The sequence below is a fragment of the Helobdella robusta genome, assembly GCF_000326865.2.
Source record: "Helobdella robusta unplaced genomic scaffold HELROscaffold_2, whole genome shotgun sequence".
Taxonomy (NCBI): Eukaryota; Metazoa; Annelida; class Clitellata; order Rhynchobdellida; family Glossiphoniidae; genus Helobdella; species Helobdella robusta.
In genome coordinates this window covers 1-14,927 of record NW_008704083.1, presented here as the reverse complement: position 1 = coordinate 14,927, position 14,927 = coordinate 1, and the positions used below count along the sequence as shown (strand labels likewise).

The 14,927-nt window shown below is 32.4% G+C and overlaps 3 protein-coding genes across 3 annotated transcripts; all 3 read right to left on the bottom strand.

The window, feature by feature from the left end:
* Nucleotides 1-330: 330 nt before the first annotated feature.
* On the bottom strand, nucleotides 331-2,550 carry HELRODRAFT_159885 (hypothetical protein; the record flags this gene model as incomplete). The annotated part of the gene is made up of 4 exons (XM_009016929.1): nucleotides 331-556; nucleotides 932-1,235; nucleotides 1,446-1,642; nucleotides 1,892-2,550. The coding sequence occupies 4 exons, from the start codon at nucleotides 2,548-2,550 to the stop codon at nucleotides 331-333; spliced, it is 1,386 nt and encodes a 461-aa protein (XP_009015177.1).
* Nucleotides 2,551-5,324: 2,774 nt separating this feature from the next.
* HELRODRAFT_159884 (hypothetical protein) lies at nucleotides 5,325-6,402 on the bottom strand (the record flags this gene model as incomplete). The annotated part of the gene is made up of 3 exons (XM_009016928.1): nucleotides 5,325-5,384; nucleotides 5,684-5,912; nucleotides 6,314-6,402. 3 exons carry the CDS (start codon nucleotides 6,400-6,402, stop codon nucleotides 5,325-5,327), a joined length of 378 nt encoding a protein of 125 aa, XP_009015176.1.
* A 4,085-nt stretch (nucleotides 6,403-10,487) lies between these two features.
* On the bottom strand, nucleotides 10,488-14,250 carry HELRODRAFT_159883 (hypothetical protein; the record flags this gene model as incomplete). The annotated part of the gene is made up of 5 exons (XM_009016927.1): nucleotides 10,488-11,080; nucleotides 11,580-11,669; nucleotides 12,321-12,442; nucleotides 13,343-13,424; nucleotides 14,191-14,250. Coding segments are annotated over 5 exons (947 nt in total), but the record flags the coding sequence as incomplete, so codon positions are not given.
* Between the last annotated feature and the right edge of the window lie 677 nt (nucleotides 14,251-14,927).

The following is a 14,927-nucleotide window of genomic DNA, read 5'->3' as shown; positions in this document are numbered from 1 at the left end:
CGTGAAATCCTGTGATGTATAGATTGCTCAAACTCGCAGTGTTGCAAAAAAGAGTAAAATTTAAGAATGAGGCAAGAGGGAATTGGGATTTTGCGGATAAAACAAATTTTTAAAATTGTAAGTAGATAAAAAATTCGTTGACTTATAATGTTTGTTAATTAATTTGATAATTAATATTAAAAATACAAATTACCTGGATTTTGTCCTTTTTGAGTTTCCATTCTCACTCTTGCGTTTCTCTGGCCTACATTTTTTCAGTTTTTCCCATTGATAATTAATTGCTTCATCAAAATTTAAATCACAGAGATTTTAGATTTTTTATTTGAAAAATTAAAAGTTATAGATAATGTACAGAGTATGGATTTGTATAGCTTCAAAGGCAATAAACTGAATATAGTAACCCAGTATTTCATTCAGGCGCGTTTCGATAAAATTGTGATTTTCGTTTTTGACATTCAGCTTATTCTTGTTGGAGGAGACAGCTTGTATATCCGTTATCAGTTCCATAGCGTTGTCTACGTAGAACTTGAAGGTGCCTCCAAACTCTGGGCATGATCTGGCGGATTGAGAAGCGTTAAGTATGAGAATAATAATGCCCTTTATATTGTAGGAACTTTTAGCAATTCGTTCAGCTTAACTGTGGTGCATATTTCAGGTTTGTTTATCTTAGAGAAGTTAGTCAATAAAAGTTGTTTTATAAACTAGAAAAATTGTTCTGTTTTAACTGTAATAGCTAATAACATCTAAATCAACAATATCTTTACTTAAAAAGTTGATTTGAAACTTTTCAACAAAAATTCATTTGTCAAAAATTATAAATCTTGCAAAGTTATTTCTAATATTTGCTTACCAAAAGTTGCTACATATAAACTCACCAACCAGAATAAAAATATTTAAACCAAAAAACTTGTATTCGAAATATATTTTTAACCTGAGTGTTTCTAACGTGATGAGATCTTTATACTTGCCTCTCTCCTCACAACTCAGCTTCCTGATGTTATCCAGCTTCCAGTGACAGAGCTCTCGATATTCTGGTTGCACTGCTGCGATCCGGTTCAGACTCACTGAGCTGCTGCTCTTAAGAGCGGACGTTGAAGGGGATAATGATAGGATCTTGAGGTATCCGATGCCCATCAGGTAGAGCACCAACTCACCGTTCAGTTTGGGCACGATTGGACTGTCCGATTTGATTTCCTTACTCTTCATCGTTATTTTGTACATCTTGTTGGGCGAAGCTGCTTTTTTGTGATGAAAAGTGTGAAAGTGTTAACAATCTAATAACTAAATAAATAAATAAACTAGTCTTGTTTACATTAACAGGTTAGCAAGTTAATATGTTAAACAATTTTTTAAACATTTAAGCAAGTTAGATGCCGATTTTTTAAAGCTTAAAAAATTTAAGCAATAACGAGATACATAGTGAATAAACTAAAAGTTGTACAAACAGTTGGGCTCAAATTGCGAATACGCGTTGTCTTGCATGTTGAAGAGAGATCGAGAGCGGATGAGGTTGTCAGAGTTTTTGATGGAGATGGCGTCTTTGTCCTTGCGAGCTTTCTCTGCCAGGTGTTTGATGGCGTTCATCCACTCCTTCATCTCCAGGTCGGTGTGCGCTCCGAATATTATTGACTGACCGTCAGTTCTATGAAAAGATAAAAATTTTATTGCCGGATATGAACCATGGATTGGATGTAAAAAGATTTTTCAAGTTTAGGAAAAAATAAACGAGCACATTGCACCATAAAGTAGTAGCCACGCAAACACTGCAAAAATATCACAAACATTTTTATCAACAACAGAAATAAAGGTAAACATAACGCAATTATTAACAATAATATGAATAATATGAATCTAAGCTGAAATGACGGCATTCATTTCAGCGACAGACAACCTGTGCACGATGAAGGAGCGAGGGAATGATGAAGACATCTGGTACTCATCAACATCTTCGATCTCACACAAATTAATCAAGGACTCCTCTTTCAAATCATTTCCGCCACCATGACAGTTAGAGAAAAGGTTGAAAATTTTTAATGTGGAAATGCTGTGAGGTAGGGAATGACATTTTCTCACAGGTTCAATTGGCTTTGGTGTGAGTGGTGGTTGGATGTTACTGGGCTCTTCAACTTTTTCGTCCGTGCTTAGGTTTTGTTTGCTGTTGTTGCTTACGATGATTGTGTCATTGTTGTTGTCTTGAAGGTCGTCATCATCGTCGTCGTTGTTGTTGTTGTCATTTAAAATTAAATTTTCGTCATCAATGTCATCAGTGGCAATGTTGATGCCTTTAATGTTATTTGTATTATTTAATGTTTCTGTGACAGGCTTTAGTCTGTCTTGAACATTTGGTTGTTGTTGTTGTTCCTCATATTGTTGATGTTTTTGTTGTTGTTGATGCTGCTGCTGTTGTTGTAGCTGTTTATTTCTGAGTTTTGCAAACGGGCAGCTCATAATTTCTTTAATTTGATCATCCGTCAGTTTGGAATGGTAGATCTCTAAAGTTGACTCGTTCGATAGTCCTTCCGATGACCAAATATCTCGAAGAATTAACATCTTCTCCCGCCATCTCTGCAGTAAATGAAACCAAATTAAATTATTCAGTTTGATTAGTTTCGAGTATTTATCTGATATTTACCGTAAATTAATCACGGCAATGCTTTACTAAATGAACCAAAAAGCCAAAAAGGCTAAAGAAATTTTTAAATGATAGCCAAAAACAAAACACGGTCCTTCACATTTTCAGACATTTTTCAATTTCCTGCCTAGATGCAATAAAAAAAACAATTTTTTATATATTTTTTAAGATTCGCAGTCCGACCCAGATAAAACTTTAATTTAGCATTTTTTGAAAAATTATAAAAGAATGTTCGGCCAAGAAAAATTTTATTAAATTAAAATTAATTTCTACCAAAAATGAGTTTGTTAAACAAATGTACAACGTCATCAACCAAATTATGTTATCTTTTAATCACAATGTAGAAAGCAAAGTGCCTGGGCTTAATTAAATCATACGTATATTCAACACAAGTATTATACATCAGACAGTTACTTATTCTATACGAGGCATACGTGCTATGATTGAAATGAGTGAAAAATAAAGTTGATGATGGTGATAATAATTTTTTAGATGATGATGAAGACGATGATTAAAACACAGCTGATGGTGATGACGTTGATAAAGATGATGATGAAATGAAAAAAAGTATGTCTGAAACGCAAAATCATAAAATGATGAAATAAAAGAGATGAATTAATTAATGTATGCACTGTGTATTTTGAAGTGTTCTCATTTATCTATCTATCCATTCATTCATTCATTCATTCATTCCTTCGTTCGTTCATTTATTCGTGATGATGATGATGATAAAATATGTAGATGATGACAACGATGATGATGAATAAGATAAGGAAAAATAATGTAATAAATGAAAAATTATCTAAAATTATAAAAAACATTGATTATAAAAATATGATTTAGAATGACGATGACGTAAGCAATAATTATAGGAAAAAAAACACTAAATATGTGTTTAATATTGATGATGATTTCAGGGATGTTATCTAGGAAAAAATGATGATACTGATACTGGATAGGATATCAACAATGATACATTCATGATAAGATCGAATGATGATATCTGATGGTGTGATGAGTAACATGAAGGTATAATTTATTGCTTTGTTTATGAAAACACGGCCTTAATAACATGCTACATTCTGCTGAAAGAAAAATTTCTATATGTGTCTGGTATGGTTAGAAACAATACAGAAACAAAGATGAACACACAGACACACAGACACACATTCATTCATTCATTCATTCAATGATCCTCTGTAATCCCTTGAGGGACCGTTGAGGCCGATGGTATTCTTCTATCTCTCCAAAATCCTTTTCTTTCCCTCGCCATCTTCATTGAGCCCAATGTTCCAACCCCCGTCCATTCCGTGATATCATCCATCCACTTCCTCACAGGTCTTCCAATTTTTTCTTCCAGTCCCTCTTTCTCATCAGTACTTTTTTGATCAGTCTGTCGTCTGTCATTCTGCAGATGTGCCCAAAGATACCCAGCTTTCTTTCCTTGACACTTTCATACACAGTTTTTTGTCTTCCAAGTTGTTTTCTTATGGCATCGTTTCTTATCTTTTGTCTCCAACTGATTCCCAGCAACTTTCTATAACAATGCATCTCGAATGCTTCCAGTTTGTCTTTGTCTCTTTTCTTCAACGTCCAAGCCTCACATGCATACATCAATGTAGAAAACACACACGCTTCTACGATCTTTAACTTTGTTTTTGTAGATACATTACCGTTTTTCAATATTACTTTCAAAGATGCAAACATTCCTCTCGCGATTGCTATTCTTCTATCAATTATCTTCAACAGACACACATACACACAAACAAATATACAGAAACAAACCTAACAATAATAATAATAATGATTCCGTATATATTTTATATATCTATAAATAAATATTCTTCAGTTTGATTGAAAAGTTTAAAAAATTGATAAAAACTTAATTCAATTTATCAGCAGCAGATTAGTTATAACCAATAAATCAAGATATGTTTGTTTGAGTGTGCGTGCGTGCGTGCGTGTTTGTGTGTGCGTGTAAGCCAATTCTTTTTCTTTTTTAAAAATCTTTCAATGCTCTGAAAGTTTTTTCAAGTATGTATGTGTGGGTATGTGTAAGAGTAGGTTAAAAAATGCACATGCACTGTGTATTTTGAAGTGTTCTCATTTATCTATCCATTCATTCATTCATTCATTTATTCGTCTTTTTATCCATCCACTCACTCATTCATTCATACATTTGTTTGTTCATTCACTCATTCATTCATTTGTTTGTTCATTCCCTCATTCCTTTGTTTTTTCGTTACTTCACTCGATTATTCATTATTCATTTGCTCTTTTGATGTTCATTCATTCAATCACTCATTCGTTCGTTTATTTATTTTTCGTTCGTTCGTTCATTCACTCATTGGTTAATTTTTTCGATCGTTCTCTCAGTCAATCATTCCTCCATTAACCCATCCATACACTCGTTCATCCATCCATTCATTCATTCGATCAATCAATCAATCATCCATCCATCCATCAACTAGCAACTGTTTGAAAAATAAACAAAGTAGTATCTTTGTTTTTTTGGTTTTGTTTATGAGATGAAGACTGTTTTTTATTAATAACAACATAACAACAATAATAATAAATATTAATATTATTATTCTTTCTATTATTATTATTATTATTATTATTATTATTATTATTATGACATTGGACCGAAATGAACGTCTCAAGGTAAATTTCTAACGGTAAGTATAAATGACTATTCGTGAAAGACGACTAGCTCTGATGTTGCAGTAACCGAGTTCGAATTCAAAGTGATCTTTGTTTGTCATTAGCAATGTATATTGTGTGTGTGTGTAGTGTGTGTGTGTGTAGTGTGTGTGTGTGTGTGTGTGTGTGTGTGTGGTGTATGAGTGTGTGTGTGTGGTGTGTCGTCGTCCTAACGAACGCGCAAGATCCACAAAAAATGTTCTAAGGGGTAATGCATTTGTAAATAAGTTTTGTGAATAATTTGCAATAGCTCATCTTCAAAAAGCAAATAATGAACACTCCACTCAACAACTCAAATTTCGTTAAAATGATGCTAAAATGTTAAAAATGATCAAAACAAATCGAAACCTTGAATCTGAAGAGATGGGCGGGAAAGGGCTTCTTGACAAACAGGCGACCCCTCTTAATGACGTCACTTCGATAGAACGATGACGTCGTTGTTGACGTCACAACTCCGTGTAATGGTGGTGACAGCAATGACGGTAATAAGTGCGACGAAGATGAGTGAGGAATATGAAGAGCGGCTTTGTGGGTCGTTGAGTGTGGTGGAAAAAAGAAGGATGACGCTGATGACAGTCTGGACGTCATCAATGGTGATGGCGATGGTGGCGCCGGTGATGGTGGTGATTTTTTCGAAGGGGGTGATGGTGAAGACCCCCTCGGTGGTGGGGAGGGCGATGTTTGGAGAGTGGGGGTTGGCTGAGGTGGTTGGGATGATGATGAGGACGATGAATGCGGTGCTGATGACGATGCCAGGGATCTCGTGATTAATGAAGATGACGCCGATTCATTTGATGACGATTCAACCAGTGGTTGTTTAATCATATTTTTGTTTTGTTTTTCTGCTATTTTTTATCTTGAAGAATGTTTCTTTCCAACCTTTTTTTCAATCTAATAAATGGAAACTCTAACTAGCTACTGGATAACTAGAGACATATTAACCTAGATGAATAATACTAAAAACAATTATAAAATAACTTTATATCCTTCTTTACTTTTAGTCCAGTGGCGGATCCAGAATTTTGAGGTGTGTGGGATAACTTCAGAATTCCATATCTGATGACCATTTTGGGCTTATTACCGTGTTTCAATAAGGGAATAAGCTTTTGAATTTTGAGTTTTTGACTCTTGAATTCTCAGATTGGCGATCTCTTTGTTACTTTATCACTATCTTTTACAGGAAATCTTCAAAATTTTCCTCTTTCATGCTCTGCTGGGAGGGCAGTGCGACATTCGCCTGGATCTGCCACTGAACTGATCTAATCAATACTATAAAAATTATTACGATTATAAATATATACACATTGTATATTTTATTACACGATACAAATATAAATGAATAAAGTGCTAACAAATGTATGCAACCAATCCTGCTTGAATTAGACGAATTTCAATCAACTCAGCAATTAAGAATATACAATCTAGATGAAATACGTGAATACAACATACATACATAATTAATCTATAAATAATTATATTGTAATGAAAAAATGTATACATTCAGTAACATTGTGTTTCTAAAGCAATATTTTTATAGTATACCTATGCAGGGTAGGTTGATCATTCGTTCATCAACTTTTAGCATCAAGCTTTTTCAATGCAAGGATTGTTAAGAAAGCCAGCTTTATATAGCGGAGGTTTCGAAATAGTGTATATATGTGTGCATATATAGTGTATACACACACACATATATATATATATATATATGTGTGTGTGTGTGTGTGTGTGTGTACGCGCGTGTGTTTGTATGTGTGTATGTGTAAGTGATAACACGAAAAAAGATGCTACGTATACATTAAGTGGAGTTTTTAGTCCTGCGTTGTTGGTAGAATGTAAATAAATTACTGGAGGTATAGTAATTATATTATATTAAATATATATATGTATATATATATATATATATATGTGTGTGTGTGTGTTTGTGTGTGTGTGCGTGAGTGTGTTGTGCGTGTGTTATGCATGTATATATAACACGAACAAATTGGCAAATGATAATTTGTTAAAAAATAATAATTGACCTGTGCTCGGTTAACGTTTAATCAATTACTCATTGATAACTAATATAACTACTGTTCAATTCTTTATATTACAACTTTCAGAGTAGTAATTAAGGGGTAATTAATGTGTATATATATATATATATATATATATATATATAAATATAAATGTATGTATGTTTTTTTGGTTAATAAAATTTGTAAAATAAAAATAAAAAAATGTATGTATATGCATTTATATTTTTCCTGACAATCTGAATCATTGTTTATTATTGAGTGGCAGACTCCGTTTTACTGTTTGCAATGGTTAAGTATTTTTCCTTAATTCTCGGCAGTGGATAAGTTATTGTCGCAACGCGTTGCATTAGCGATGATAACAGTATTAATTCCTATAATGTTACTTTTTATTTCACTCTGAATTACCTTCTAGGTCACCCAATCTGATGATAATGTTGGTGATCGTGAGAAAGAGAAAGAGAGAGAGAGAACCAGAGAAAGAGAGAGAACCAGAGAGAACTAGAGAGAGAACCAGAGAAAGAACCAGAGAGAACCAGAAAAAACCAGAAAGAGAGAGTGAGAGAGAGTGAGAGAGAGAGAGGAGAGAGAGAGAGAAAGACGATGTTTTGTGTGATGTTAATTTCCTTTGTATTTATGAATATGTTAATGTTATCTTGGTGTCGTTGGGCTTTTGTTGATTTTGTTATTGTTAATGTTAGTAATGTTTTGATTGATGGGTCTAATCTAGAGTTAATTTTTATCTTTGTTCTAATTTCTAGTCAAAGAGAATGCTTTTAATACCATTTATTTCCAAATGTATAATAGCGAAAAGTATGTAGACCACAAAATAATAATAATAATATTTGTATTTTTATTGTTTATAATTTTTCTTTTAAAAAATCAGTTAAAATGAAAATTAATTAACTAGCTGTTTAATTAATTACTTAAGTAATCAAGTAATTAACTCAATTATCAATTCAAAAGTAAAATTAATTGATAGAAGGTGAATAAAACTAAAAAATAATACATCGTATAGATTAGTTATTTAAATAATAATTATAACAAGTGAAAAAGATAATCAAATAAATAATAAATAATAATTAATAGCAATACATCTTACGATTATTTCATCTTGAAACTTCAAAAGTCATTTTGTTTGTTGCTAAATAAAAAAAATGTCAATTCAGTGTTCCGATTTTACTTATAAATATATCAACCTATATATACACTTTATATAATCTTGTACGAATGCGTGCCTGTGTGTGTATGTATGTGTATGTGTGTATGTATGTGTGTGTGTGTATGTATGTGTGCGTGAGTGTGTGTATTCATAAACAGATGGTTTAAACGACAATGATAATAATGAACATTACAATGGATTGGGAGTGAATGTTGTAATGTAATACAATGAAAAAAATCATTACGAGATGTTTTGTATAATAATTAACGCACATAAAAAAAAACACACACACACACTGACATGCACAAATACATACACACACATATATAAAAAAGCATACAAACACATATGCACGCTAACATGCAGCTACTGACATGCACACTTTATATTATACACACACATATACAAAAAACATACAACCACATAACACGCTAATATACACCAATGAGCACATATAGATATATATTAGTTTCAGTTTCAGAAGTCGCAAATCGAAGTTGACTGAGACTCCCGATGATTGTGGCCTTGTGCTTCTTAAATTCAATTCGGGAATAGAAAATATTCTGCAACAATCTGGAACTCACTGCCTGTAGATTTTAAGAAATTCAACAACACGAGCCGACATGTTTCCAAGAAACGTTTGTGACATCCCTTGTTTTGACATTTTATTATCCTTGGATACAGATACACGCAGACACACACAAACCTGAACGTATCTTAATTGATACATTGAGAAAACTAACCGCAAATAATAAAATCAAGAAGAAAGAACTTTTTATTAGAAATTATATTATCATGTTGTTACAGTTACATCACTAATATACAACTAACGAAATACAATTATGTATGTCTGTGTGAAGGTATAAATGTGCATGCCTTTGAGTATGTATGTGTGTGTGTGTGTGTGTGTGTGTGGTGTGTGTAATGTAAAAATACCAACTTACACATATATATATATATAGAAACTAAACAAAACAATCTATAAGATATTTCAATTATTTTCATATATACATATTCGATATTACGTTTTACACATGAATGTGCATGCATATTTATATATATATAACACTTACTTAACTGTGTGTGTCATATATGACATTTTCATAGTTTACATTACACACAAACACACGTGCACAAACACACACACACACACACACACCACACACACACACACACACACACACACACACACACACACACACACACACACACACAAACTATGATTGATTGAATAAGCTATTATCTCTTTTTGTATAAATTTGAAATACAGTGTTTTTAACCAGTAACTGGACATATGATCGTCTATAATAATTAAGTTTCACATTTCAGTTTTGAAAAAAATATTAAAAACGCATTTTTAAAAAGATCATATATATAGTTTTTATAAATGACTGATTAATCAAAAATTATTACAATTAAATAATAATTATTATTATAATAAAATTATATTATAATTAAATTATAATTATATTGAAACAAAAATAAAATTATATTAAAATATTATTCGACCGATTTTCCCTCAGAAGTTATTACAATTTAATAATTAAATTCGGTTTTTTAAATCTCGGTGTGAGAATAATTGATTTATGAAAGGACGATGGAAAGAAAGAATAAATGAATGAATGAATGAATGATTAAATGAATGAATGAACCGATGAACAAAGAGATGAATGAATGAACAAGTAAATGAATGATTGATTGATAGAATGAATTAACGTAAACGGATGAACAAATTGTACAATGCTAACAATATCTGTTATAATACCCATAAGTTTTATATATAAATTCGTAATATTGGCTCTAACCTTCTCTCACTCACTCACTCTCTCTCTCTCTTTCTCTGCTTCTCTCTCTTTCTCTCTCTCTCTCTCTCTCTCTCTCTCTCTCTCTCTCTCTCTCTATATATATATATATATATATATATATATATATATATATATATATATATATATATATATATATTCCTTATATAGATGCTTTATGTAACAGAAGCATTGTTAATGGGTGGACATTTGTATGGAAAGCATTCGCTGCTGGCCAATGGTGGTGGAGGTGGTGGTGGTGGTAGCGGGTTCGATCCTTGGTGAGGAATATTATTATTAACATTGTTACTGATGTTTATATTTTTGTTATTATTGTTGTTGACCGGTGGTGGGGGTGGAGTTGGTGTTGTTGTTCTGCCCTCATAGACGTCAGTGTTGTATTCCTTTCTGTTGAATTTGGGGCTTTCGTAGATGTGCTCAACAATGTGCTGTTGTTGTTGTTGTTGTTGTTGTTGTGGTAGATGTGGCTGCTGTTGCTGCTGCTGGAAAAAGTTGTCGCTGTAGCTTTGATGTGGCTGGTAGGAGTACGACGACTGCTGCATTAGATTGGATGATGTTTGTTGAGGATTGTACAACTGCTGTTGTTGTTGTTGTGGAAATTGTCGTTGTTGCTGGAAATAGGGATGTGCTTGTTGTAAAGATGGGCTGTTCAAGGCACCAGGAGTGGGTCTCATGTTGAGGGCATTTCGTTGCAGTTGCCAGGTTCTGAAATAGTCATTCTCGGCGTTTGAACCGTCCAACGGACCACCTGATGTTGTTTGTTAATGTCATCACAAATTATGATGTCGTCAGTGTTATCACATTTAAAATGTTGTTAGTGTTATCACATTCAAAATGTTGTTAGTGTTATCACATTCAAAATGTTGTTAATGTTATCACATTTATGAAACATTTTTGTAATGTTTCAGTTATTAAAACGTTGTCCCAATGTAATTCGTTATTATTATTGTCATCATCATCTAGAAATTGTGACATATTTTTTCTAAGTCATTACGTCATCGTGTTATTTTTAAAACAACTATTTATAACGTAAGAAAATTATGACGTATTTGATTATGACGCATTCACATAATTTCATAACGAAAATTCATATAATTTGATTATCTGAAAAAAACAAAACAAAATCGGTTCTATTGGTAATAAAATGATGTTAAAACTATTAAAATTATTAATTATTTATTATTGATTTTATTTTTGAAATAATAATTTGAATTCGATAATTTTTAAAATCTTCCCAAAAGATGTACCAGCAAGATCGAGCGAGAGTGATTTCGACGTCATTGAGCCCTGCCTCGTTCCCGCGTTGTTCAGTAGGTTCGAGGTGTCCACGTGACCACCTGTAATGTTTACATCACGTGATCGTGTTTATAATAGTCACGTGGTTGTTTTTGTTTACATTATTTTTGTTTATTACATTGTTCTTGTTTGCATCATTTTTATTCGCATCGTTTTTGTTTACGTTATGTTTTGTTCAAATTGTTTTTGTTTACATCGTTTGCACCAGGTAAGCATGCAGTCATCATATTCGTGACTATTTTTGTTTACATTAATCGTTTAACATTCGTCATTCCGTCTTAGTGACGTAATTTATTTACATTAACTCCCATCGAGTGATTAATATTGCTCACCACGTGACTGCATTTTTCCATTTAAATTTTTTTTTCGAAGCACACGTAATTACAGGAATTTGTGATCATAATACATTTCCCGATATTCAGTATATCCTTTAAGTTGTTGGTTTGGTATGTATGAATGTGGGAATGTGTATGTACGTGTTTGTATGTCGGTACGTGTTTGTGTGTGCGTGCGTGTGTGTGTGTCTGTATGTTTGAATGATTGAATGAGTGAGAGAATGTATGAACGAGTAATATATGAAAAATAACAATTCTACACAGACAAACAAATAAACAAACAAACAAACACACGCGCCATACGTATAATACATTTATAGTTATACAAATAAAGAGTAATAACTAAAAATAGCCAACCAATAGGACAGTTAGGAACGTGATATTCAGCAATACACCTGGGACTTGAACACCCCCCGGCATGCAAATGGTTCTGCCTCTTCCTAGAAAATGAAAGTGTGAAAATAATGTTTTTTCGCCAGCTGATGATGGGAATTATAAATCATAATAACTGTTGTTGTTTGTGTTGTTTTTGTTGTTTGCATATTTTTCTTTTTTTTATTGTAGTGGAGGTTGTTAAAGAAGTTTTTGCTTTTGTTGTGGTTGTTGTTACTATTGGTATTATTGCTGTTGTTAGTTTTTTTCTGGATTGTTGTTGTTTGTTTTTTTTTCGTGCAGTGTTAATTTTGTTGTGGTAGCGCTAAGTAGTAGTATGAAGAGATAGACCCGTAATAATTATTTGCAACGAGAGTAGCAAAAGAGTATTTTAAATATTTTACAAAAAAATAAATTTACAAAATTAACTAAACACGTATGAATGAATTTCGTTTTATACAACAAAGATAGTTATGAATGAATGAAAAAGTTGTAGAAAGAATTAAAATTTAAAAAAAAAAATACGAAGCCTCTGGCGAAGATCTGAAGATAAAACTTCTCACGCGAAAGTGAAGAGAATGACATTAACAGACAGGAAAAATATAAATAACAAAAAAAAAACAAGGTCACAACAATCATCACAACAACAAATACAACAACAACTACTACTGATACAAGAACTACAACTACTACTACAACGACTACAGCAACTACTACAACAGCCACAATAGCCACAAAAACCAACAGAACGGGGAAGATAATAGAAATAACAAAAACAACAACAATAACAATGAGAAAACAACATCTATATGATGTACAAAATCTTTCATTCAATACGAAAGCCACCTGGAAGTAAACATAAGATGAAAAAAAACAAACAACGAACGAAGCAACCAACAAACGAACGAACGAACGAACGAATGAACGAACAAATGAAACAGCATCAACAATAAAACATGAGACTCTAAAAAAACTAACTCCACAAAAAAAATAAAAAAAAAACAAACCTTCTAATGCAGACTATGCCCGCCAGAAATATGATGACGCCGATGATTAGGGCGATACTCAATATCGTAGCTACTGCAACCCCTGGGGAGTAAGGAAAAAAAAGTTTTTTCATAATTAGAAAGTTTTTTTATAAAGATTTTTCATTTTTGTTTATTATTTTTAATAAATTATTTATTTGTTTATTATTATTTTATGGTTATTTTACTTTATTTTTGTATTTTAGTCAATATTGGTGTGTGTGCGTGTTGTGTGTATGTACGTTGTGTGGGTATGTTGTGTGTGTGTGTGTGTGTGATTGTTGTGAGTGTGTATGTGTGTAGGTGCGTTGTGTGACTATGTATATTGTGTGAGTATTGTGTGGGTGTGTGTACGTGTGTAGGTGTGTATACATCTGGTTTCCTGTATATCATCTGTCTGTCAATGTCAATACTTTCCAATGCATAAACTACACGATATAGTACACTATAAATAAATAAATATTTGATCGGAAAAATAAATTTAGGAATGAAGGAATGAATCGACCGAAAGAATGAATGTACAAACAATCTAGTGAATGAATGAACGAAATGAATGAATGAATGAATGAATGAATGGATGGATGGATGAATGAATGAATGAAAGAATATGAATGAATGAATTAATGAATGAATGAAGGAATGTAAAAAAACTCAAGATGTTTGAACTTTGAGGGCTTAGAATGAACGGTTGAACAAGTTTTTGATAGATAAGCAGATGGATGAATGAATGAATCAATCAAAAAAAAAGCATGGCTACAATCATCATCATGACTACCATCATCACCATCATCATCATCATCATCGCCATCGTCATCATCATCAAAACTTACATTGTGATTCGGTGAACGCAGCCCAGAAGGATCCAAAGAATGATGACGACATGGAAGAACCTTTGGAGATGAGTGAATTTAAAAATTCATTCGATTAAAATTCATTCAATTTCAATTAACTCCAATTAATTGTATTATTTAAAAAAAAATACTTAAAATACTCTTTCCTTTAATTAATTAACTCCAATTAATTATAATATTATAATAGAAATATACTTGAAAGACTATTTTCAAGCATGTATTTCTACAAGCTTGTATCACTATGCAACTTCGTATTGAGATCATATAATACTAAGTAGTATTTTTACTGTGAATTCATATTCATGTTAATATAAACCCAGAAAGATTAAAACAGTGAAAACATTTCCGAACCAATGATAAAATCAACGAAAAAGCTTTACCAACATCATCATTATCATGCTCGCAAACATCACAGCAATCATCATCATCATCATCATCATTGCAATCATCACCGCCTTCATCATCATAATCAGCACCACCATCATCATAATCATCACCACCATCAACATCATCATCATCATCATCATCACTGCAATCATCACTACCTTCATCATCATAATCAGCACCACCATCATCATAATCATCACCACCATCATCATCATCATCATCATCATCACTGCAATCATCACCGCCTTCATCATCATAATCAGCACCACCATCATCATAATCATCACCACCACCATCATCATCATCATCATCATCATCATCACTGAATA